General features: G+C 37.2%; 2 protein-coding genes across 8 annotated transcripts in view; both read right to left on the reverse strand.

The window, feature by feature from the left end:
• Positions 1-351: 351 nt before the first annotated feature.
• On the reverse strand, positions 352-23,739 carry LOC141904970 (tropomyosin-like). 6 transcript variants are annotated; one of them, XM_074793630.1, is made up of 9 exons: positions 23,504-23,739; positions 21,782-21,907; positions 16,890-17,023; positions 14,179-14,296; positions 11,356-11,426; positions 7,704-7,779; positions 6,072-6,134; positions 5,727-5,796; positions 352-2,593 (listed from the first exon to the last, which is right to left on the reverse strand). In XM_074793630.1, exons 1-9 carry the CDS (start codon positions 23,615-23,617, stop codon positions 2,511-2,513), a joined length of 855 nt encoding a protein of 284 aa, XP_074649731.1. In that variant the 5' UTR covers positions 23,618-23,739; the 3' UTR covers positions 352-2,510. The 6 variants fall into 6 exon arrangements, with proteins under 6 accessions (XP_074649731.1, XP_074649728.1, XP_074649727.1 ...); XM_074793627.1 differs by lacking the exons at positions 21,782-21,907; positions 23,504-23,739 and adding exons at positions 4,558-4,671; positions 20,026-21,063; XM_074793626.1 differs by lacking the exons at positions 21,782-21,907; positions 23,504-23,739 and adding exons at positions 4,550-4,671; positions 20,026-21,063.
• A 2,715-nt stretch (positions 23,740-26,454) lies between these two features.
• The window catches only part of LOC141905591 (uncharacterized), a 35,894-nt gene continuing 34,610 nt past the window's right edge, over positions 26,455-27,738 (reverse strand). For both annotated transcript variants that reach the window (XM_074794525.1, XM_074794524.1), the window contains 2 exons: positions 27,581-27,709; positions 26,455-27,263 (listed from right to left, as the gene is read on the reverse strand). In XM_074794525.1, the coding sequence (XP_074650626.1) occupies positions 27,202-27,263; positions 27,581-27,709 (191 nt within the window). In that variant the 3' untranslated portion in view covers positions 26,455-27,201. The remainder of the gene's footprint in view (positions 27,264-27,580; positions 27,710-27,738) is intronic.

Consider the following 27,738-nt stretch of genomic DNA (forward strand, 5'->3'; position numbering starts at 1 on the left):
AGTTTTATTCTTCTTATGACATCTTGTACCGAACTGCATGCGCACATGTCATACAAATATATTGTCATAATTCACCAGCCTATGGTGGTATGAATGTTTAACTTTTTAACAGCTTCAATTGCTCGTTCAGTTTACAGAAACGCCTTGTTTGAGATATCTGGTTTTTGTATTTGTCACTGATAATAATATCATCCTATTCAATTCTTTAGCGTGATCTTTTTGTCGGTATCTTCCTCCACTTCATTCATATCCAAGAAGACTCCTGTACATGTGTGGCCTCGGCGGCTATCATTAGACGAATGCGGTGAAGTGTCGAATGTCCTTTCGCTCCTCGAAACAAAAAAGTCGATATTTTTTCCATTAAGAATCAGTTATGATTTTATTTCCGCTTTTCAAGTCTGTGTCGACCAAAAAGCACAATAGAGGTTTGTAGTACACCATTGTTTTTAGGCTTGCAGAGACCAAATACATTGCAGGATATACAATATTAATTTCAAAGGGCAAGAGAGCTAGATAGGGAGGCGTTCCGCGGAAGAATTGTCACACAACTGGCATTGAAATTTAAGTACGGCACTGAAGAGAGGTTCGTGGGTAATGCCTCTGCAAGAAAACGATGTCTTATCTTTTCCTATCGACGACAAAATATCAGAGCGCCCGCCAAATAACTCCCTTGTTCTTTATCTATATATGCGTAATAAAACTAGTCGCTTTGTAGAAGACTCCGTTCGTTATTCGACGATAATCCATACAGACAGAGAATATTAATAATCATTACATGTTTACTTTATACAGTATTTTAATATTCATATTATATTGGCATTTTGTATTTGTTTTTTTTTTAAATCGTTAAATTCAAGAGTTCAATGTATCAAAGTAATCGTTATATAATCACAATCAACGTATCAAAAAGAAATAAACTTTCATAGATTTATCGTGATATATATAATCAAAACTTAAAACTATAAAGCTACCCTACGGGAAAGCGAGAGAAATATAAATGACTAATTAATGCGAGCTTTTAGTAGTAACTGCGGTTTAACAGCGTGTAACAAAAAAGAAATATCATGATCATCATCATCATCATCGATTTTGTGTTGTCAATGGTCGTCGAGTAAAAAAAAAGACAAACGAATATACGCGGGTTTTCAGATAATTCAGGATAACAGAATAATAATTACGCGCAGTAACCAAGGCCGACTCTGCCTTCGATCGATAATATGCTATATACCATAGTATACTTAATCGATATATGTAAATTGCCCGGATATAAAATGGATTGTGAATAAATATTGCATAACTAATTTTTATATTTAACTTTAAATAATTTCGCACCAAGTCCAGGGCAGCGGTATGACAATTTAGAAATCATAATCTATGATACAGTTTTGCAATTTAATTGTATTATAGTGTTGCATAATAAATCGAAAAGAACGTGTCTGCGCTAAACAACGTACACCGAATTCGTTTTGGCATTTCGCGTGGACAGCCGACTAAGAAGCGTCAAGAAGAATATACATTCAACATTATACCCGATTACCACCACATCTTTAATAACCACTAATTATTACGTTTAATTCGACCAACTCGTCGTCGTCCGATGACGGAAAATCCATTCGAACGCATCGAAACTAGCGAGACGCCGTCAGGTCGATACGGCGTTCAAATGTCGGCCATTATTTTTCGGTCGCCGGACGACGACGAGCCGGTCTGTGTCGACAAGCGTGGAAGGATCCGTTCAACAAGCTCCCTACTATACGTAAACAAAGAAACGACCAAAATTACGGATACGCTTTCAAGAACTAAGATCATTATTAGCAGTCGAGAAAGATTATCAATATAATCATCTCAATATTATCATTATCATATACATTTCGATATAAAGACACGAGTTTTACATGCCAGAAAAGACTCCGAATAGATTACTATAATAATTTTCACAATCGCATTTTAGGGATAAATAAAAAATAAAACTATCAATTTTTTTTCATATCTACAATTCGATTCGGAACTAAAGCTGTTGACATTGTGTTCGCGACTTCTCGTGTTCCGGCAATGGACAGCAGTTTACCACAAAAGATCGGTAAAAAAAAATTTATTTATCTGTATAAATATGTTTGAATTTTCGATGAACTATATCCGGCCGCCACGCCCGATTACGAGATGTTGCCGCGCTGCTGCTAGCGAGATGTTCATCATTGCCGTTAGATGGCGCCACCACACAGTGCCAGAGCTTTAGACATTCCGAAGATGAAGCACACATATTTCCAGGCAATCGAAGATTTATTTTCTCTTTTTTGATGAATAAATATTATACTTGTTGTAGTAGTAATAATAATAATAATAATAATAATCATAACATGCCCGCCCAGTTCAAAATTGTCGAATTAATTACGCTGATGACTAACATGTTATATCGTAATGACGTTTTGTACAAAAAGTGTTCTTTTTCGCGTTTGATGTTGTGTCGAGTATAAAAAGAACTACGAAACTTGTGTTGAAACGGGCAAAATTTAATAACCGGCCAACTCGGCGAAAGTGACGTCCAATTCGTCGCTGATGGCCTTGTACTTGAGTTTCTCCGCCAGAAGTTCGTCTGCAATTGAAAAATAGGCGTTCGTTTTAGATAGAAGACAGCACGTCGCCTCAAACTAGTTTTAGACATTGTAGAATCAAAGATCTTAAGGACATTAGTCTGTTTTATCGCATTTCATTTAGAAGTACGTGTAGCACAACGTTATTTCAATAAATTGGAATTGGCACGTATACTTTATAATACAGGGCTCGTCACGTTACAAACATATTAGTCGAAGTAGAAACCAAAATCAAATCCATTTTCATCGCATGTCCTTCGACAATGCATTTGATTTGTTTCATCACCCCGACTAACCTACATTTACTATCAGCGTAACAAGTTTCGTTTTTATGAAAGTCGTTTAAGAATTGACCGCCAAAAACTAAATATATAATACAAATTCATGCTAGAATCAAATAAATTAAGTCCTGAAATGTTCGAAATTGTTTCGAAGTTTCAGAATGATCTTTTTTGGAATCTCTATATCAATATCGTCATTAATCGATAAAATCATGAAAAAGCAGTCACATTGATAACAGAAAAAAGGCAGGCGTATTCTTACCCAACCCACCCGATCTCCCGAGTACGGACGTGACAACATCAACCATAATATCAACATCGATTTCACACAAATTATCTCCAAAAACATTCATGCATTTTCCATCTTTTCCCACCCTCGTTATCGATGCCATTAACTGGCACGTAAACGCATCGAACTTTCAATCAACGGGTTGGTCGGAATGTAAGTAATGAACCGAAAAAATATTTCACAAAAAAAAATTCAAAAATATTTTCCAAATAGCCGAGTTCGAGCGACAAAAGAAGATTCCGTGATCATCAAGTTTGAAAGAACAACAAAGTGCGATACATTCAATAATTTGCCTCTCTCTATCACCAGATAGAGCGTCGTCGTACATCGGACAAACTGAATGAAAATTTCACCGAGACACACAGAATAAGACTCCATTTAGCGAGAACAAGAAGGAAACATTTTGTCGTATTGTTAGCCTCGCTTGGCATATTTCGACTCAAGAGAAATCAAAGATATAGAAATCAAAAATCCATTTTTCATATAAGTATATATATCATGATAAGTCGAACATTTTCGTGTGGTTATCATAAACACATTCTGAAGACAAGTCACAAACAATGCAAAGCTACAGTACGTAAACTTGTATCTTAATGTACTGTAGTTTTGCAACATTTTTGTGACTTGTCTTAATAAGGGGTATATGTTAACTTGAAAACGTTCGACCTTTTTGATTTCAACATTATAAAAAACATTTCGTTCTTCTATGGATTTTTAATCATTTGAACTCTCTACCAAGGAGAAATCTATCAAAGAGTAAGAATAAGAAGTCGAGGCTATACATTGGTATACCAGATGACTTCCTTTTTCTCGATTTCGTAATTCAAATCGTGACGAAACGTAACGTTCTCGTTCGTTATTGAAATGATACAATGAAAACTGGTCAATGGAAACCCGGTTCAGATACCACCTGCCTTTTAGTATATCATTGACTGAAATTGCGCGATACGCTCCTTCCAAGCGACGACCAAACCTGCGGTTTTTAGAAGTGACAAAACAAAGACACAAAATGGTGAGAAATTTCATCGAGGCGCGGGGAGTGCCATCATCGGCCTCACGAGAGGCTATCCGTAGTGGAACAAAATTCCAGTGGATAGATTATAGGTCCGTTAACCGATGAGTCCGGACCAGTTGATTTGAATTCAATCCAAACTGAGCCATGTATGGAATTCTCTCATACGAGCATTTGGTCAGCAAAATATTTTTTCGATTCGAATAGAAGTGAAATTTACACTGGAATTTTGCGCAACTTCATCCGAACACAAGCTGTTAGTGGCATTGAACTTGTGCAGGTTCCGTCGTTTAGGGGGGGGGAGGGCGCAGGAGGGTGTCAAAAGGGGCCCCTCGTACTATGGAGAGCCATGGCTCCGCGTCCATTATGTACTTACTTACTTACTTGTTACACAAATCAGTCGCCGTTAATGTATTTATAGGTCGCTTAGATCATTCAGAGTAGATTGGAACTCATGTTGCAGTTGTTGGTAATTAGTTTGGGTATTATGAAGATCATCTGTTCAAACAACATGCAAAAACAATGCGGATTAGTTCACATGAAAACTGGGGACATCGTTGCTGAATAGTTGGTGGTACCCGCTCCTGAGAGCTCTCTGTCGGCTCACAAGGCACGATCATTCGTCGAAATTAAACAACATAGGTAATCAATCCGATAAGAGTTGCCAACACAAGAATTTCTATAAATCCAAAAATCTATTTTACCAGTTTCTAATTGTCACCATAAATGATAGCACTGGCGTATATAGCTATTACTAAATACCAGAAATCTGATATGGTTGGAAATTTCTTTTTCAGATACATACTGGTAATGTATAAGGAGAATGGTATACATGGAATTTCGATCAAAATTTTTGTTTCAAATGAAATGTTCATCATCATGAACTACGCAATGTAAATAGATGTTTTGCAGGAACTAGGAATTTGAATGGTTGGCAATTCCGATCAGAACATGCTACAGCGTGAAATCAAATAGTTGTGATGAGAATGAAATCAATTAACTTAAAAGTTTTCCATCATGAAAACTATTTGATTTCACAAAATGAAACAAAACAAGACATGAAAAATTTCAATTGAAGTAATTCTAATCTTAATTTCTTTTTCAAAGCAGTGTTTGTTAATGGGCAATAATAATACATGCATTATACTTCATCTGATTCCCTCACTGGGTCTTTGAAGTCAAGTTTTTCTCTCAAAATTTGTAAAATAAATTAAAATCCTTTTTCTCGAAGATAACTTTTTTCAATTCATAGATTTACTAGTTAGTAGTTTCTTTGACAACGCTCTTAAAGCCTATGAATCATTTTCATGCTTTTCGCGTTCAAATATTGAACTTTTTTTCTAACTACGGTAGTTCTACTTTGAAAACTTTTCTGCATGCTCTTTTCAGTCTGGAGACATTAAATCCCTACAACGTGCACTTCGAATCATAGCTTCATAACTAAACTGAACGTAATGGGGTTGTGAAAAAACAAATCTTCATGAGAATTCCTTTAGGACAAAGAAATCTCCCATTTATTAGAATCAACGGTTCATGTAAGGCGTCCACTGTACCTTCAAGTCTGTCAACTTCCTTCTGTAATTTGGACACAGTTCTCTCAGCCTCTGTTGCCCTATGTTCAGCCTGAAAAACATTGCAGAAGTTTCGATCAAAATCAAAAACCAGACGAAAAATTAATCTACCATATTCTAACCGCATCAAGAAGATTCACAACGAAAACACAAGAACTTGATGATTAGATTTCTTTTTCAAATTTTTTCATTTATTCACACGACGAGGCTTACGGTAGGCTAAGCCAGCAAGTGCCTGTCATAGATTTTGTCACATCGAAAGAGGTTCGACAAAGTCTGCCTGCGTAAAAGAATCATAATCAGAACTCATAAATCCAAAATTCTTACCTCCTTCAACCTCTGCGTAAGATCACGGATAGTTTCTTCATACGTGTCTTCTCGGGCGGATGCCTGTAAGAAGATTTAAGACAATATATGAATAGCTGTGGCCAAATAGGGTAATACATTTTACAAACAGTATAACTACCATGAATATATTTACATTATCTCTTTATTTCAATGGCAAATCCTTTATGGTTTATGAACATTCAACACAGTAACCTTGCAATTCATCGAGCACCCTACCTACCATATTTCGGACTTCAGAGTGGGTGCTGAAGATTTGAAATCAATAAATTGCAATTTTCAAGAACTTTCTTAGATACATATTGTATCACTCTCTAGACAAAGTACTGCCTGCATATCCATCTATGGAATACATCTTCCATAGTAAACTGTATTTCTAATGCTATGCCATGCTTTCCAAGTTTTTCAGAGCTTATAACCTTAGTATTGTTAGTAAGTTCAGTTGACAAGTTTAAATCAATTGCTTTGTCATTGTTGTCCGATTCCCAAACACTGGATGGAATGATTAATAGTTAGTAGTTACATTAGTGTCAAAATCAGGGTCCCTACAGATCAGTCATCCTGGATATAAGGAGTTAATCTGGATATAATGAGTTTTCAAGGAGTTTTAAAAGGAAAAAATTTCAAATTTGGTTTCAAAAGAAGTGTTCGCATCTTTTTCATATCCAAATTATTATAGACTCCTGCTAAATCGGTACCATCCATCTGAGTAAAACGTTAATTTGGTGGTTTTGTAAGCAAATTTTCTCAAGTAGCAAGTTTTAATCAATAACTGCCTAATTTGGCAAAAGAAAAACCTGTTCCCAACAGTACCCATTTTACCTAGGCGTAGTATGCTGTACAACTACAAACTAACTAGACAAAAATTTCTAATTGCCTATTTCTCAAAATTGAAGGCGCTTTTACGCGCGTTTTTAAGGAATCAAGGAGTTGTAACGACCCTGAATATACAAACCACGATCTATTCAACAACAAGATAAGTAATATTCATCAATGAAATATTCAAGGAAGTACAGTAGACTCCATACACTTTGGCATATCAAAAACATTTGTAACCGATATTGGAAAGACCGACTTAGCTCCCAAATACTCATCGTAACATGCCTCTAAAAATATGGCCGAAATAAATGATATTTCGCTATGTTTCAAACATTTGCATCTAATTCGAAAATCCCTAAAACATTAGAAAATAAATCTCTGCGTGCAGGTCATCGACCCAACTATGAGATGGCTGCTATTGTTAAGTCCCCTAGAACATCATCAATTACCGTAGTGACTTGTATTGATATTACCTTTGCATTCTGAGATTAAAGTGGTAATGAATTAAATCTTTTGGATGTATCAATTGTATCCAACTATGAGACAGCCATTGCGCAATATGCACAGGCTAAATCGACGAAGAACCGGGTTATTAATTTGTTTTGAAAATAATCTTTATCTCTCCCCGCAAATACGCTATATGAATTCAGGTATTTCTCTCCCACCAGAAATATCCAAAATATACGATCGTCTAAAAAGTTGTTTGAAACAATAGCAAAACATTGAACGGACGGGCTGGACAACATGCCGAGTAACGTAACTGTCACGCCATGCACGCGGTCGGTCGATCGTTACCTCAGCTTCATTAATTTCAAGAGATTTCAAGTTGTTGCCAACAACTCTCAGTTCCTCCTCTAAATCGGTGATTTTGCTGAAAATTTAAGAACACCGCCGATATTTTAGACGATTGAAAAACACGATAAGGGGAGGGGATTGGGGAAGCAGTCGATCCAAGACACGTCCAACGTCGTCGAAATAGTGGGCTGGAAAAAAAATGATACTGAAGATTAAGATGAAATGATAAATGAGACAGAGCTTTATCAACCGTGGCTAATGAACTGGTATTGCAAAGTAGCAATAGCAGAGAATTAAATGAAGTTCAATAATCATTATTACTACAAAAATATGTAGTAACAAAACCAAAAGTTTATATTCTAACACACAGGGGCTGCAGTTGCATATCTGGGGCCAGTCGTTGCTCAACAGTTGGGGTTAAAGATAACTTGTGGATAAAAACCATAGTAACAATGAACTTTCAATTGTGACTATGCCGACAATCAAACTGGTTAACTCTAACCAACCTTTGAGCAACTGGCCCCTGCCGGTTATCTTAAACCCACTTTTGAGCAACTGCCCCCGCCGGATAATATTTCTATGCAAGAAAAAAGTTATACACATTCAGGGCACGAGAAAACTCTGTCACAGATGATTAAGAAGCCAAGTGGAACATTATTATAAATGTTCCATTTGCCCTCAAGGTGATGACGATGATAATGCGGATGGACAGATGTTAGTTTCGGATGCGGTTAATTTTACCTTATCTTCCAATTGTTGTAGATGTTTCAAATCGTTAGTAACCGTTTCCAATTGTCCTTCATAACTTCGGGCTTTTCTACAAGCAATCATAAAAGACAAACGTCATGCAACGGACAACCGTAAATAAAGGTCAATCTTCGAGAAACTGGTCGAACATCGAGCAATTTAGTATTTTCATTCCGTAGACGATAACCTGTTAGTTAGTTAGCTTCGAGATTTTTTTTTGAGAAACCACGGATTACTTTAACCAATGAATGCTACCCTTTTCATTGTAAATGACATCAAAACGAGGACTTATATTAGTATTCGGATTTCGGTAGAAAGTATCAAAGAAATTACAAAGGATATATATAATCAGCCAATTCATATTCATATTTGCATAATCAACGCAAATATAGATACAATCGGGTCTTTAATTTACATTATTTATATCAATATTTTGATTGTACTGCTGCACAAACAATAGCCACAAATGCAAATCCAACAACAGCCATATTGTCCGAATGTTTTACACCTTTTGCTGGCGGAAAGCAAGATAGTTCTAAGAGAGCCAATTTTGAAGTATATTCTATGATGTATATACTATACAATGCATTTTCTAAATGGGCCAGTTCCCGAATGTATTCATACGAATTTATGCTGAATATTTGAAGTTTCATATCGTTATTTAGGAATCGCTCGATAATTATATTGTTAGGAAATAGGCTGGAATTTTGAAAACTGAAGAATGAAGTCACACATTTGAAAAAAGTAAAACCAAGACATTATCATTCAAGAAAATAATCACCAATGCAAGACAATTCAGATGCTGAACTTATGCAAGGAGGCCATGCTGAAGAGCCTGTATTCGGAATACCACATCACATTGCCTAATGGTAGTACATACGGCGATGAAACCGGATATTTTCGAAATGATAATGTTCTCGTTTGACTCCGAAAAAAATAAAATTTCATCCAAGCATTCTTTGAGACAAGAATCAGAAACTGTGACCATTTGCAAGTTGTAGTAGATTACGTATATAAAATCGTTTCCATACGAACATAGCCAACAGAAAGTAGACTAAGTGCACGTATGATGAATTATATACCATAATCGCTATTCATATACAGGTAATCAGAGCGCAATTACGCCTAAAATCACAATATAGCGTTAAAATGAATGTGATCTCATTTCGTAATATCTGTATATTCATCGTCATTTAGTTCATGGTTCCCATCTACGGCATAGCCAAAGCCAGCGTACCTTCATTGGCAGATTGATTTTGGTAGAAATATTTTCATCATTATTTTAATCATTCCAAAATATTGATCATGACAGTTATGTATTTCACGAAGATACACAGACTTCGTCGAGATGAAAACAAAACCCAACACCAAGCAGTAGTGTCTCGCGAAAAAGTTAGAAACGTCAAAATTCGAAGAAAATTAAGTTACGTTATCTTTTTCGCGAGACGCGAAAAATTCACACGATTCCTTCAAAAGGCTCAGGTCAAAACTAGCAACTAGTTTAAACATTCAATAAATGTAAATGTAAGAACTAATAGTACAGCACAGTATGCCAAGTCAGATCTACAAGAGTCAGTCCAACTCGTACCGAAAATATTCCGCAAGAACTTCAACAAGGCCCAGTGATGCAGTCTTTATTTCTTAAAGTGTTTTTAAATCTTAAGAATCATTCTCAAGTCGTTATATTGCCAGAAAAGCATTGACCAAGGCGAACAATTGGCCCCTAGGCATTTATCCTCTAAACCTGACTTGGACAGACCTGACATACTTTCACTACTAGTATTAAGGTTAAATCAGGGTGGCCACTTTCCTCCCATTTACTAAGACCCCAGTTTTCCCTGAGTTTCCAAGTTTAAAATATTGCTATTCATTCATTTTTCATTGAATCACGTACTGATAAGCACGCAGTCAATGGGATTATCCGAATTCCCTGAGATTTCTAGGCTTTTGGTAAAATTTGTTGAGTTTTCCCTGATTTTACGATTCCCTGAGTATTCCAGGTCAGTGGCCACCTTGTTACTCAATATCGCAAAGAGTTAAATATCAAATCGAACCCACAACACGTGAAGAAACAATGCTACGATGAGGATTAATAAGAGAGATAAGAAGTGATATATAAACGAGATGAAATGAGGTGATGATGATAAAATATGACAGCGATGATGATGATGATGATGATGATGATGATGAGAACGTTGTAGTACTTGTTTAATTCTATCGATCGCGTCTCGGTCGTATTTAGTTCACTCTCGAGCATTACGGATTTTCGGTTCATCTGAAACGAGAAAAATGTCGCGGACGCATGCAAAATATGTCAAAGATACATTTTTGGGGGGAGGGGATTGGGGTACCACGTGTCACTGGACGCGATAAAACAGCAGAATATTGGATGATGGCTATTAGTTTATAGCCGTAACGTTGCTCAAAATAATATAGGTACCGGTATACTCATTTACTCAAGAACTTTCCATCTTTTGCTGAAATTATCATGCGATTTCTTACGTATAATAAGAAGGAATTTCATTCTCCAAAGCACTTGAAGTAAATGGCATTTCACGAGTACGCTAGTAAATTTGGTCATTCACACCTGAAGATGCAACATTACATTAATAATTTGAGTATTTCCTATGAATCGATAATCAAAAACTTGCTTATCGTATATGCTTAATTAAACGGCTGTTTTACCAACTAGATAAAATTCTGACCTGTCTCGTACATTTTCAAGTCAGAATTACGAGGTGTTGTTACGAAGTATGCCTTTCGTAGTCAGTCAATCGCGGAGAGTAGTACGATGGACGCCGAATCCAAAATTTCAAACTTCGCAAAAGTAGAGATTTCGAACGGCACACTTCGCCAAGTCGTACGGGGCATCATGCGCAAATTCAAAGTACAGTTCGATACATACCCCTCAGCAGATTCCAACCTGGCTTCTGCACGCTCAAGATCAACCTCAGTAATAGCGAGCTTTCTTGCAGCCTGACAAACAATCGAGATCAATTTTCATATTAGTACAAAATACGTATCACAGAAAAAAAATTATACGAGATATAGGTTTTAACGAGCGAGACAATTCGCAGCTCTAGTCGCCCTCCATTTTTGGAAAAGCGTTCGACAAAAAAGCCATTAATTATACAAAATGAATAAGAGATTGCAAGATGGGTTTTTATGTCGATCAACATCCCAAATTTAGGGAAGTTGAAGGGTAATTTTGATTGGAAACTATTTTACAAATCGAATAACATCATTAGTTTGTACGGAACACGTCCAATGCATCGAACTCTCTTCTATAATATAATTTCTCACTATCATCGGATTATAATAATATGCAAATCAATTAATCAATACATCTCCGAATAATCAATCAAAGTAAAATGGTCTGACAAGCAGACTGATAAGGTAAGCTTTCTCTGTATTGCAGCACAAAATACAAAATGTCAATACGACATTTCTCCTGGTTAGTAAAGATACTACTCGACATTCTTAAATAATAATAACTGTTAGAAACTATCAGGCCTTTTAATCTTATATGTGTACATACAAGGTGCTACAAAGTGGATGGCTATACTGGCACCATTTTTTTCCGAGCCCTATGCAATGGCTCAATGGGACAATACCAAAAAGGATCACAAAGGGGACTAGCTGTTATTTGAGGCCATATACTTCAAAACTAAACTGATCGTTAATTTCTCGTGCGATAACTATTTGGTTCACCTGAAAAAAATAGCAATTCTTTTCCATGCAATGAGTTAATAACAATAACGATAAACCACGCACTTCTAATCGTCACGCTTCATTAATGGACACGCCGAAAGAAAACAAGAAATCATCCGAGGAACATTTGAAAAGATGAACACAAATGAAACATCGTATTTCAGTCGGAGAAAAGTCAACAACGAAATATGGGAACGGAAAATCGAAAAGAACGAAAAATACAATAATCGCGTTCGAATATCGTGTCAGGGGGAATGAATCAAGAAGAAAGAAGAAGATGAACTGATTCTAATCAATCATAATCAAAAACGAACGGGGAGATGGTGACTGGCAGTCCCTGGCACTAGGACGGTCATGCTGTATTTTCACCTCGTCGTATTTGCGATCGCCGTCCTCTGCGATATTTTTGGCCTCTTTTAATTGTTCCTCGAGGAAGTCAATGCGTTCATCGTCGCCCATGCTGCGTTTTTCGAGCACTTTGCGCATTCTGCATTGTAAAACAAGCTACCGGTAACTAAAATCTATTGTTATTTTTTTAAAGCATCGCGAAGAAAGGACTTATATTGGATCATATTCCGCATCTGACCACATTTTCGCCCCCAAATTTTTTGGGTACAATTTCACAAAAAAAAATATCAAATGCGAAAAGAGTATCTATCTTCTTGTGAAACTCGAAATTGGAAATGTTTTCAAAAAACACCGATTCAAAGCTGATAATTGAAACTTAAGTTGTGCTGAAATTGAAGACTCCAGGCTTTATACCATTCTGGAAAATTAGGACAAAAGGAATAAGATTATATCCCCTCTAACAAATGAGGATGAGAAAAGTAATAAGTCACAATCGCTGTAAAAATTTTCATCGCAAGACTGAATATCTTTTTTTTTACCGACTTTCTATCATAGGAAAGTTTGTGAAAGAATAATGTTACAACCAGTCACTTAAGAAAAATCGGATTCATATTTGTCAGATTTATATTTGTTCGGCTATAATTGACCCAGTTAATTCATACGAATACCACACAGTAAGCCAAGCTTACCAAACACTGAAACAATAGCGTCAAAACCGTATATCTATAGGCCAGCTATTCATTATTTCAAATATGCTGTCGGAAAATGTGTGTGGTGTGTGTGTGACTAGCAATACTAACAATCCCGATTATTCGAGGAATGCTTCTAGAAGGTCACCTAACGAAAGCCGAGGACTGGCTGGACAGTATAATACCGAAAGTATGCAGTTCGCATGCAGTACTTCATTTAGAACTAGCAGTACAGCTCGACGCGTTCATATACGGTACTTCGAAGGTATAAACCTAATTCTGCCGCGAAATACATAATCGACCTAGTATTCATCGAGATATTAAATACATAATTTATACGCTCTCAAGTTGATGGCCTTATAATTAAACAACAGCGCTCTATACACAACTATGTAGTGTCACACAGATAGCGCGGATAATTTTCGGCCCGACTACAATTAACTCTCGCGGTGGCGAGAACGCGCATTATATAGGCCTAACAGCGCTATGGAAAAAACAATTGCGCCGAAAAATCTTATCAATCAAATATAAATCACAGTCTTGCGGCAAATTTATACAGCGGTGAACAATTTCCCAAGATTTTTTTCCATCAACAACAAAAATAGACCTCCCAAATTTCTTTAGTAGTAGTAGTAGTAGTACTAGACCGCTGCAAGAGATTTTCATGGTTAGATCGAGACGAGAAATATGCAAATACGTGAACAAATATAACAATTAGCATACGGTGAATACGATCTATAGATATATATATATATATACTGTATATTACAACAACACATACGAAGCCATACATTTTGATCAGCGCCACTAATAACATGCATCGCGTCGGTCCAGTGTCCGAAAAGGTCTATATCAACGAACTAGTCGCTAAATATTCGCATTTTCGACGGGAATTTCGTTTCGAAAGTATTGTTGATATAGACCTCGACGATGGATTTTTCGCTTTTTTTTCTCGTTTGTTCGAACAGGCGTTGATTCACCTCGTCGTATTTGCGGTCGGCGTCTTCTGCAATGTATTTGGCTTCTTTAAGTTGACTCTCCAATGTGTCGATTCGCTCGTCGTCGGCCATACTGCGGCTTTCTAATACTTTTCGTACTCTGTCGGTTTACAGGAAAAAAAAAACGAGTCATGAAATGGACGAGTCAACGAACTAGAATATCCCGACACCACGCCAAACACCGGGTCGGAATGTTCATCTAACAAACACGTCCGAACAACCGTGCCGAATCGGCAGGCCTCTCTGAAACAAATTCTGCGACCTCATTCGCGACAACCTGCCTTATAAGGGCGTAGACGATGACATGACGATACGCGGTGATTTCCAGTAATAACAGTTCGCCATCATTATCGCGTTAATTGGCACCGTTTTCATAACTAAAGAATGAATGTCAATGAATGAATGAATCAATTAAGAGAAATATATACATCATTGAGTTACGCTTTGTAATGCATAAAACTCGTGTCAAATCGTATCTCCTGACTTTATATGGAATATACACGTCGAGTGGTAAACGCGTGTGACGTCTATCGAACGGCTCTTAGCTTAGTTCGCTTCGAGAGATAACCGAGCATCTGTCCATGTATTACTAGTCTGCATCGTGAGGCCGATGACATATTGCAAATACCCCGTGAGTCATCATACACCTGACATTTGTTGTTGAGAAAACAAGGACGTTTCGCAAATTGCATACAGTACGACCCATTCACAAAATTCGACACTTCGCGAATAGTAGAGATCAGGTTCGCACACAATTGAATTAAGGCTACAATTTTATGTACTACCGGAGCCAATCGTTTGGTATTGAATGCGCAATGCAACACTAGTCACAACACTAGTCACGACTAAACGATTGACTACCTGCAGTCAAGCCTTAAGTTTTAAAAACGACTAGAGTTGTGCCAGATACTTGAACTCTTGCTCATTCATCGTACAGATGGCGGTGCAAAAATATTCCGATAAAAGGCAGCTGTTATTACTGGTGTAACCGTATTCGAACCATCGGTAAAAATATAATAATCAAGACACGTCCTGCAACACGATGAAGAAACACGACGATTAAAAAACGCCTGAAAATAACATTTTCAAAACAGCCGAACTACACGTCTTACGCTTACCCAGCCTCTGTCGGCAAAGCGCCCCCATTTCGGTGGACCATCGAACTTTCGATACATACCTCTTCGTACTTGTACTCCCATTCTAATGACTCTTGGTGGTACATTTTAACGGTGCGTTCTAGTTCTTCGACTCGTTCGTCGTCCATCGCGCTTTTCACTTCTAGAACTTTCCTCTGTCTACAAATGGTTAAAAAAACACAAACGCATGCGTGTTAATAGGGCGTATAGCATGTCTTCTGCTAAGGGGGCAATGCGTGGACAAAATCCACGGTTGAGACTTTAAAGTTACATAGATAATCTATCACCAACTTTATCAAGGATGTCCTTTAAATATATTAAATCGAGTCGATTTTTACCGGTCTTTGCCAAAATCGATGTTCCAATTTTAGATTTTGAGCATTTAGATGGACATTGGCTTTCGGGCAAGCCCAATTTTTGCGTTTGAACACCATGAAGATTTTAAGCTCATTTGTGGACAAAAGTCTCAACTGTGGAGGGATGGGTGGTGGATGTTAGTGAATTAATCAACAAGGCCACAGACTTAATCCAAACCTTTCTATCTTAAACATGAACTCACAATATGTTCTGAGAGCAGATATAAACAATACATTTCGCCGAATTTGAATCTCATGCTAAGGATTATTGCGAGCTATGGTAATATTATTCGCAATGTCCCAATAACTAGGTTGAACATTGAATTGAATTAACAACAATCAAATAGGCCCCATGATAAAATCGATAGTCAACAGGTGGGTTTAAATCCACACAACTCTCACTAGATATTTCTATAAACAACCCGAGCCTAGATTTTGAAATAGTTTTATTTTGGTCCCTCTGTCTCAGGCAGACAATGGAATACTTAAAATAAAAACATTGATAGCCCACCTGAAAACTCTAATATCTCGGTGTTATGTTGAAATCATTAAATTCTGATTTCTTGAGTCTGAAATTCATTATTTAAGGGCTAGTACTGCTCGGGTATTGGTGTCATACATGCTGTTATGTTTACCGGTCTAATGTCTAAAACCTAATACGTGTTAATGACATGCAGAGCCTTGTGCATGCTGTATGCTGTACGCACCTACCAGAAATGATGAAAATACATAGGCCTACATGTTGCAACGCCATCATTCTTCGAGAAGGGGCTAAAATCGCTTACACACTAACCTTACTTACGAAATCGATTTTCTCACGAGAAAAATTCATTAACATCAATTTCCACTATAATCATTACACACACATGCAGTAGATTTTCATTAGGCCCATAGTTTAAGCCCACTTTTAAACAGACCAAAGCATTTAACTAAAACCAGTTCAGATGAAAGTATTTGATCGAAGAGGCCAATGTATGAAAATCAAAGCTGAAGCAACAACTTAAATCAACACTTTCATTTATACACAAACTTTCAATAACTGGCTGCCTGGTTTATGGAACAGCGGTGCAAGGCATTTGTCCGAATTATCCAAAAACGTGGATTGAAAAGGTAAGATTGACCATATTCTATTTTCTATAAATACAAAATGGCGTAGTTTTCCTAATTGACTTAATTATTACTGCAGATTTGACAAACCTACCGTTCGCTCTCATCTGCAGCCTTGGATGCCTCCTCCAACATCGTTGTGGCCGTTTCAAGTCTGGAATTGGTGCTCTCGATATCATCTTCAAGAAGTTGTATCCTCCTGTTCAGGGCGGCTACTTCTGCTTCAGCCTGAAATTCAAACGCGAGAGAAAAGCTTACTCGCCGCATCGCGAGGGAACAGTCGAAATTTACTGCAGGGAAGATTCCGTTTTTTTTTTAAATTCTATTGATATACGAAATAGTTCATTTTCAAAATCCAAGGAAAGGAAAATGCTATGATGAAAACGTCAATTACTATCAATTCAAATTCATTTCCACCAAAGTCGGGCCTATAAAATTTTAATTAATTTCAATTTTTCTACATTTCTTAACAGGGTAGGTTTGCCAAATCAAAAAATATATTCTCATAAAACATCAACAAAAAGAAGACAGAAAGCATAGAGGTATGTTACTGATATAGCCTAGTTTTTTAACACTAAACAACATTCTCATTCTCGAATTAGGCTAATTGAAAATGAGATTAAATCCCTTACAATCTTTGAGAAACTGAACGCGGTTGATGGAAGTGGCTTGTGACAGCAATGGCGTGAAATGGGATCACCTTCATTTCACAGTTTTGAACATGTTTTCGTATGCTAGCGTAAGAGTGTGTAGAAATATAGTAGGCCAGGCCTATTCAGGTTTGCAGACGTGCCGTATTTTCTATGAACCAAACCGACGCAACCATTGTACTAGACCATTACTAAATTGACTAACCAATGAAAGACGCATTAATTATCCAAGGTCGTAGGTGTCTTGGAACGCATTACTTCGCAGCTACACCTCGTTTTAAAGGAAATATCACATTCCAAGATTCAATATTTTTCTTAACCCAGTATAGGTCTAACGAAAGATAAATCAATCGATATCAACATGACGAGAAACCTAATCCTAATAAAGATATTCCAACTAGCCTATTTTTCTTATAGAAGACCTAGTTCTTATCATTTATGGAGAAGAAATGCATAAGATATAAGATATGCAATTGAATAGACTAGCCTACCTATGCTTTTGAGCTTGCCTCTAAACCCTTTGACAGTCACGTCATGTGCCTTAAGTGTAGCCTAACTCAAATATTCCCATTCTTAATTAGTAAACACAGTGAAAATTTGATCCTACCCATTTTATCAGTATTGTCAGATATGTTTCATAAGCATACAGAATCCATATTCTCATGTTTTGCTCTTGTAGTTTCCTCTAGGAGGCTTTGATATGTTAGACTATATCTATATAGCCTAGTAGGCCTACTTTATCAATAGGCCTGCCTGCACCCAGTCCGGGAGTCCCATGGCCACGAAGAACTATAGCCCTATGACAGTCAACTGGCCCATGCCCAGCATACAGCTGCTGCAAATTACAATTTTCTTATGATGCTATCAATATCATATTTAGTTTAAAATCTATCCTAAGAATTACTGCCCAAAATACAACTAAATTCCAAGCAAATAATTGAGACCCAGATACGTATATGACTGACGGCCATTTTGATAACCGGCCTCAACTAAAAACGCCTGTTACGTTAGTATATTACTGATCTACCGAGACATTCGAAAACTCCTGAAATATCTTTGGAACCCCGAAATCAGTATCAATATCAACACGTCTTGGAAATGCACCCGCGGGAAGAATACGCGAAAAGCGGTGGATAGAAATTTTTTCAATAAATAACGAAAGGGCAACACCTACTGTCGACCGCAATTTCTCCTCTTCTTTTAATCCCCTTTGGAGCTCTTCGACGTCGTCGCATTTGATTTCTAATTCCTTTCGAATCTCGGCGAATTTAGCCTTTAGTTTATTCATATGTTCCGCTGCCATGATGTTCGCTAATTAATTGGTTGGGCGTTAATTTTCCTTACTAAAATTCCTAAAAGAATTTCTGGTAGCTCGCGACCGAACAACACAACGAACTAGCATTCAGTTCAGACGCCACCGCCGCCGGTACGTCATCGACAAATAGTGCCGTCATAAATCGTGTCGTTGACAAGTTTTGAGCGAGTGGCATTTATAAAATAATCTAAGAATCCCGTCGGATACTCGAATAATAGCAGTTGCAGTTTCAAAACAAACGAGATGCTGGTGAAATATCTAGATTTTAATGAAAATAGGTGTATCGTAAGCCACTAATATATTGTCAACTACATAATCGATTTTCATATTCAAACGCTACAAGTAGTTCCATACCGTATGTCCCGAAGACTAGGTCAGAGTCCCGTCAAAAAACCTTCGTTTAATCGCGGTGACCTAATTTTTAGGGTCCTGTTTCAGCTAATCGGGATTGATTTAAATTGCCTATGTCACCAAAATAAGAAGATTGCAATAGCGGGTGCACTCCAAAAAGTTCATTTAATGATTATTTTCGTTATGTACACCGTTATACTTTGTCTAATTCTGAGTAGATATGAAACACCCCACGAAACATGATCAAGACTTTAATCAAAATATAATTTTATTCATACTAATGCGAAAAAAGTTTGTTAAGTAATTAAACCAATTTTAATTTTTTTCAGTAGCATCAAAATATATAAAGATCCTCGAGTCTTTATGTATTTTCGATTTATTGTCAAACCCGATAATTGTTTATTTCTTGACTTGATAAATTCATATATTGATCTCATAGAATATTTTGACGATGATGAATTAAGAAGTACCTTTTTTATTTCCGTACCGTATACATTAAGAAAACTGTCTAAATTATACGTAAAAATTTTGCCTAGATCTAAAATGTCAAGTATACCATAGATTTAGTTCCAGATATTATTCATAGGGGGCACCACAAGCTACGGTATCAGCGATAGACGCGTAAGTTGGTATGTTCTAATTTAATATAATTGGGTCGTGATTATTAACATATTCAATTAGCAAACTATAAAAAGGTATCGTTGCCATTTTCAACAAGGTCTATACTTTTGTATACTAACATAAATCCGTACATATTTCCTGTTCTTATAAACAAAACAAAATACCCTAATCCACACAGATATAAATCCGTCCGAAAATAAAGAGGAAAGGCTCAAATGAAACTCACGCACACCAGAAAAAGCAGAAAAAATAAACAAAGCAATGAAATTCACTAGTATATATGCATATTTTACCCTTTTCATGGAAACATTTATTATATTGGAAAGTTCGGACGAAATTATGGCAAATCTAAGCCCCACCGGGGACGTTAGCGCTACCGGTAAAGTAGCGGGGAAAAGTCCATAGCTAGTAGTCCTTCGGATTGGTCGCGACGGTACAACGCGATTGGTGCTGTCGTCGGCATCGCTATCTGATCCGAGATCGGAAAATAATGGTTTATTGTTATAGATAATGTAATCGTAGTCGTCGTCTGGAATAAACGTGGCCCCTTCCGGTTCCGGTCGATTTGAAGTCGATGAAGTCAACGACTTCCTACTGCTGGAAGTTTTAGCTTCCGCAGATTTGGTTTTCTTTGTTTTCTTTTCTTTTTTCTCTTTCTTTTCTTCTTTAATTGACCCATCATCGGGATCCTTTTTCTTTTTCTTTTTTCTACGTTTCGTAGTTCCTGAACATTCACTCCCAGTGTCCTCCTCCCCTCCGGGATTTTCCGAGTCTTTGTCTTTCTTTTTAACTTTCTTTTTCTTTTTCTTACCGGATTCGAGTTGAAGCTTTCGTTCTAGTAAAAGTGACGTCACACTGCAGTCACATTGCGTTTCCGGTAATGCCGAATCGCCGTCATTAGCGACGGAATGTCGTTTGAACTGATGTTGACAACCGCATTTTAATCCATGAACGACACTAGTCCTATCACTGGGCAATATATCAGATTTAGAACTTTTAAAATCCGAATCGATGTCATTATCAACGGTAAGGATATCTGCCGCCATCTTGTTTCAGAATCTCAGTACTGTAATCCAGGTAGATCGTAGTGCGCAAAAAGTTTTCTGAAACTTGGCATTGCCGCGTGATAAATTCATCGATTAATCCGATTTATCATTACGTATTTTTCCAAGGTCGCATCAGATAAACATCAACAAAAGTTTCGTATCGGTGATTGCTATTATTCTGTTACACAATAACGCTTATGATATCTATAAATATTCCGGAGGGGTGGAGCCCACTAACCAGCACCGGAGATACGCCGTCTCGCTTCCTTGCTTCTATACCGTAGCATTCCGAGCTAGCTGTATTTCCAAATTAGGGTTATGACGTCACCAGCTGCTAAAAATACGTCCACCACTCAGTACTCGGCTTACTGCAGTGAGCTAGGTTGGCGAACATTCCTCGTTCAGATGTATGATGCTAATTTTACACCCCTTCCCCGTACAGCTGCATATACGCGAAGTTTAAGTGAATGAAATGTAAAAATCCAGATATACGTATCTTCTCGACTGTACACGCCTTTGCCGTCTAGCCGGTAAAACCTTTTATTTTATGATGTTTTTATTCACTTTTAAGTGCGCTTTCCCGTGTTATTTTACTGGATATGTTTGAAATTTTACGTTTCTACACATCGAGATTTAAGTAGACCCATCCATGTATTTTTGAATTTTCTATACTTATTGGAATGAAGATAGATGAAAAGTGTATTTAATAACTTTTGCTTGCAACAGTGATGAAAATGATTGAGTATGATTATAGGCGTAATTTATACTAGATGGCGCATAGAGCGACCACGAAGTATTCTTACGGTATGTCAAAAAGCGTTCTACCAGTTCTTGATTTTGGTTTTAACCTATTAAATTGATTTGAATATTGGTTACTTAATTCATTTGACATACGATTTTATGTTTCAAAATTGATTTTACAACTAAAATGACTTTGTGAACTATTTCATATATACTCAATATATCTATATATGGGGGACGTGGTTATGAATATAAATCTTACATCAGCCTGTGATTTCTCCGCAGCTTCCAATTTACCATTGGCATCTGAAAGTTGCTCTTGAGCTAAATCTAAATCACCTTCCAACTGCGAGACCTTCTTCTGGAGGTTGGTAAGGTCTTCTTCTGCCTGAAAAATACAAGGAAATACATGTTGGTAAATGTGTGGCTTTCTTTTGGATAGAAAACTTAGTTTAACTAAGTACCCAAACAGCCTGAATAACAAGTCGTCTCGAATATGCATTTCGGACATATTTGGCTAATTCATTCTCTCGATTGATGTGATTTTTTGAATAACCAAGGTTCACCGCTGAATGCAATTTAGAATTTACTATACTCTTGGATTCAAATTCGATGTAATAAGGTAACATCATAAGGTATTCGGGTCTAATGTAAACCGATGATCTATGAATAATCTGTTCGGGGATTGAGTGGAAGAAGCTGAAAAATTGTCTATTCGTAGACCATCGGTATCTAAGTAAGTGCAAGGGAGCTAAATTTACCGCAACAGACTCAGGGAACGGTCGGTAGAGAGGGGTGTAGCATATGTTACAGCTAATGCAAGTAGCATCGACATATCTTACTAAGAATAGCTCGATATATATGTATGAGCAACAGGTGTACTATATCCTATGTCAGAAGACGACCAGGTAATACTAACCCTCTTCTTATATATATATTTGAGACACATTGAAAAGGTGTAACGGAAATGGATTGAATTCTTCTGCTTTTGTGAAGGTCAAATTCGTACATAGTTTATGTGAAGATCATCCCTAATGTATATATAGGATTTATGGCGGATAGCGAAGATGGGATCCTATTTTGTATGGTGGATTTTTCCTTACATCTGCAATCTATTTTTATAGAAATGAAACATGACCAACGTATTTCTTTGAACGTTAAGATTTATTCTAACGAGGTTTTAGCCTCATGTAGAAGATACGCGTATTTCCTTTTCTTTAGTGATGTTTGAATAATAATGCGGCATCTACATCGACGCTGAGACGTCAGTAGACGATGTACGTCAGTATAGACGATGTTTTTATGTTTTGCTCATATTCAACAGTAAGAACACAGTTCACGGGGAAATGATTTTTCAAAATATTTACATCAATTTCTAACGAGGTCGTCTACGCTTTAGTTAACGGATGTAAACGCTCAAAATAACCAGGCTTGTGGGTCATAAGACAGTGGTGCCTTCATTCATGAATTCCTATGAAGCGACGCAATATGAATGTAATACTGGTAGTCATACAGCCGTTTTAATTTTGGACAAAACAAAAATCTGAACTAATTGAACTATCTGGGGCCAGTTGCTCAAAAGTTGGTTAAAGATAACCGGCCGTTAAATACCATAGTAACAATGAAATTTCAATTGTCACCATATCAACTATCTACTGGTTAACTCTAACCAACTTTTGAGCAACCGGCCCCTGAACATTTGAAGGAGTTATTCAGTATTAGGTATCATAAGTTATTGCTTTTGTTCGGTCTTTTAGTTACTAAGGAAACATTTCCGATTGTTATTTGTAACAACGATTTGACGGAAAAGTCCGTTATTAATTCATCGAATACTCGATTATTTTCGTTTTGACTCGCTTATCTGTCATTGAAACTTTGCAGATCGAATAGATATTAGTCATTATAGCTACTGTTGGTAACTGTTGATTACAGAATCCAAGATGGTGGATCGTGTCGAGTTACTGAATGAGAAGCAAAATTTTACCTTGGCCGTTTTGTCTTGCTCTTCCTTGAATTTCTGCTCAATTTGATCGGCGTTATCCACTGCAGCTTCTTTCTCCAGCTTCATAGCCAACATCTTTTTCTTGATGGCGTCCATTTTGGCGAATTTCGGAGGAGAGTAGACCTAACGCGAGCAAACTAAGAGCAAGAGTGTACTGGAAGATGAAGGCTCGTTGCCGGGCTGCTGAGAGAAACCTCGAAAGCTAAAGCTCAATGCTTTCAATGAAACAGTAAACGCCTCTGGAATGGCAACTTTTGGCCAATCAGAGACAGCGTTAGAAATGCGGTTTCAGTAGCTGCAGCGATCGTAGCGCCGTTTACTAGGTCGAGGATTAGGTTACTCCCTTGTTAGGAAAAGATCCACCGTGTAGATGATCTCATCTTCATTATCCGTAGGGATGATCGCTTCTACAGTCTGTTCTACGCGGCGTCGAAAAGTTTCCACATGACAAACTTTCGGTGATCAGAACTTTCGAAGGAATACTTATTACAAATCAGAGTATTTCAGTGTGTTTTTATTGAGTTTATATATCAAAAACCCATGTTGTAACCTTTCACCCCTACAGTATTTTCATAATTGAGCGGAAGTTGGGATAGCTGACTTACACTTGGTATATATCGTATAGTAACTCGAATCTTTAGATCGCATATATATGCTTAACTCATGGACCCTCTGTAATATATCATGCCTATGTGATTATCAGTCAGCTCAATCATCTCAACCTCTGCTTGAGCTCAGTTGCTACCGTGTATTGTTAAATCCGTTTTTAGATTTGAGTAGTGTTTTATAATTGAATAGCGCATTGCATTGATCTTACATTCGTTTCAAAAATGTCACGATAGCCACACGGGTTCCACGGGTAAGAAATTGTTTCTGCTGAGCCGGCCGCCTATCCACCCTGTAAATTACTTTTTTTCAACCATGATCAAGATCGGCAGCTACAGAAATAAACTGATTACACATTTTATTGCGGTTTACAAATTACCCGCCCGATTAGGAGAAACAAGGTATTATTTGAGTCTTGACAAAACCATATCGTGATATAGATCATTATACGTAGATGACTAGTAGTTAAATGTTTTACATTTAGTCGTCGAATAACGGCGAGTTTGCCGGTGAGATGTGTGTATTTACCAATGAAATATGAGACATCGATCGGCCAGCATGATCTCGAAACAAATTTCAGAAAATTCGTTTCTTATCAGATATAGTCGTCAGGTGCAACTGGTTACTCCATCAATCCAAGGTCTGCGCACTCGAATGCGCGAAATTCATAACTTTCATACAGTATTTATAAAACTTTACCGACAACTTAGGAACTGATCCTGTGTCTTCGGACGCAAACAATAAAGGCAGGATAAAAACGTAGAAATCAACCGATTATTTAGATTTATAACCAACCATAAGATGTGTCTCGTGTTAAAATCATTTTTATTTGAAATAATGAAGAGACTGCGACCAATCGTAATCGATGTTTTAAAGAGAAAACCGCCCACGTACCGCACGCGCACGATCACACCTTGGAGTAATCAAATGATTACTCCCAGCTCACACATACACATACATTTTCTCATGGACACAACTCAAAAGAATACTGCAAGACTATCGAAAGAAAAGCAAGGTGGTTGCTCAATCAAACTTTCACTATATTCCCTATAGAAAGTATTCGAATACAACTTTGAATAATATAATTTGATAATTGTAAATCTAATAATTTCTATGAATAAAGTCTTATGCCGGTGTATTTCGTTAATGTATAATTTTTCAGACCACGTCTGATTCTAGACATCCGTCATTCGACTATAGGCACTGGAAAATTAATGTACATACATTACGAAGACACTGGTCGATAAAAACCATATAAGGATATTACATCGTGGGGCGCCATTTTCGCATTGTGCGGGTCAGACGATGGTATATATGACTGTTCATCAAAATATATCCTCAGTCGCCAGGGGCGGATCCAGGGAGATGGGTAGACAGTATTGGAAGGAAATTTAAGGGCACCTTTCTGATCTTAGGGCACACCCAGTATCCAGGTCAATGCGAGCGCCGAAGGCGCGAAGTCCTTAGAGGGAGGTCTGGGGGCCCACCCCCAAAAAATTTGAAAATATGGTACCATTTAAAGGCTTTTAGAGGGCTTCTAGAGGCTAGCAGAGCAATCCAGAATAAACGAATTCGAGACAAGATTTCAACACATGCGGATAAAAAATGAAGCTGGCGAACCCATGAAAGAATGGTTGTCGCCAACTTCGCCTAGTGTCCCTATAATCTTTAAAAGTGCCCCTTAACAATTATACAGAATACGGCTAAGTGCCCCTTCATTGTTAACAATCGGCAAAAATTGCCTCGTCTTCACATTTGTCCTTATGTCGTGTGCCATCTTCCAAACCAAAAGTGCCCCTAAAATTTTAAAAATTAGGCAAAAAAGTGCCCTTTTCTTCAACATTTTCCGCGTATAGTGCCCTCTTCTAAAGTACGAGTGCCCCTTTAGCCCTCCCTGAAAAGGCAAGGAAGGACAAGGTGCCCTCATCTAAAGCATGAGTGCCCCTTGCAAAAGGAAAGTGCCCTTTTTAATTTATCATGATTAAAGGCTTTACAAATATGGTTATCTCTCCTCACTTTCTTGGCAGCAGTATATACCGATTAATTTTATAATTATGCCCGGATTACGGACACGGAATTAACGGTTGCTGAAATAATGCCGTAAAAAATATTGCCGGTGAAATTTCGAAGGGCACTTAAAAATTCTAGACCGTATTGGGCAATACGGCTAATACGGTCTGGATCCGCCCCTGGTCGCCACACGAGATTATCACGAAAAATTTCTAAGAATCTATATATGTACACATATATATATATATATATATATATATATATATATATATATATATATATATATATATATATATATATATATATTGTAAGGCGCCGTGTTCTATTCATTCAAAACGTTCAGTAATATATACAAGCTAATACTTCACTATAAGATGTTAGTAATCAACATCGTTGTTGGGAACCGGGGAGCGCTGCACGTGAATTCGGACTATTTTCCTAAAATAGTCTCCATTTTCAAAAGACGTCTTCATACCGCTGTATCAACCGCTCGCGATCAATATTTTGGCTTGATATTTAGAGAATTGAAAAGTATATATTACTTGCATCTTTCACTTTTTTGAGCTAAAGCCTCTCGTCTGCTGGTCCGAGTACGCATAATATACAATTTGCTTACACAGTATAATTACTATTTATAGCACCGATGAATGACAGTTTCATTCGGCATACGTTTGGTATCGGAAAAAAATGAGACAACAGATCAATACAAAATCAACAGATTTTATAAGATATCGGTAGAAAAGTATTAAATACATAGTTATTCGTCTGACGAAAATGTCAAATTCATTAGTATATATCAATTCAATTTACGTTCAAATTGATCATACGCTATTCACGTTGAATAGGAACTGAAGATCGGTTTACAGTCAAATAATTGTGATATATAATCGCTTATACGCAAGTTACACTCATCCTTTAAGAGTAATCATTCAGAATCATATCACAGACTTTTTATCGTTCACTGAAATATCACAATCCGAAAATAACCGTTTTAACCATGATCGGCTGCTCTAGAACGCCGCTTGTTTAGTAACGACGAAAGCGATTACGTCAGACCCGGTAGGCTAACTGATGACGCAAGCACTTTTCGTCGAAGACTCTTCTTCCATTTTCTTTCTAATTTGTTCTAGAGTAAAAAAAAGAATCGTTTGTTTTAATGCACGTGGATTTTCTTATAGCCTACGTCAAATTGCATTCAAAATATCAGCGGCTACAGGCTTTTATTATTAAACATGTATATCATGTTACGTGTAAATCATGGTTCATGTAAATCAAACAACCAAAATAGTCTTTATGATTATTGCATAGAGCATATTCTAGAATATGGCACCCCTTTTGATAGAACGATTGGATTTTCTGATTTAACATGAATCTAGATATATACATATATTCTTATTTTTCTGGGCGCGAATTGTAATTCGAAAAGGCGAAATGAATCAGCACCTGCTAAGTTTCGACGGCCAATTGCACATAGGGCTTGGTATAAATCCTTCATCGGATTTTCGTCAGGTTTCACGCCGTATAACCATATTAGCAACAATCGATATCCGTGTTCTTTGTAGCTCGATTCGCCTGAAGAATAAATCGGCAAAAAAACCGGT

The sequence above is a fragment of the Tubulanus polymorphus genome, chromosome 5 (genome assembly GCF_964204645.1).
Source record: "Tubulanus polymorphus chromosome 5, tnTubPoly1.2, whole genome shotgun sequence".
Lineage (NCBI taxonomy): Eukaryota > Metazoa > Nemertea > Palaeonemertea > Tubulaniformes > Tubulanidae > Tubulanus > Tubulanus polymorphus.

Coding starts and splice junctions, on each gene's coding strand:
- LOC141904970 (XM_074793629.1), bottom strand. CDS start 20,778: ATGGCGGCAGATATCCTTACCGTTGATAATGACATCGATTCGGATTTT. Junction 17,024..20,025: donor TAAATGTTTCCATGAAAAGG/GTAAAATATGCA, acceptor TTTGAATTTCAG/GCTGAAGCAGAAGTAGCCGC. Junction 5,797..6,071: donor TTACGCAGAGGTTGAAGGAG/GTAAGAATTTTG, acceptor AATGTTTTTCAG/GCTGAACATAGGGCAACAGA.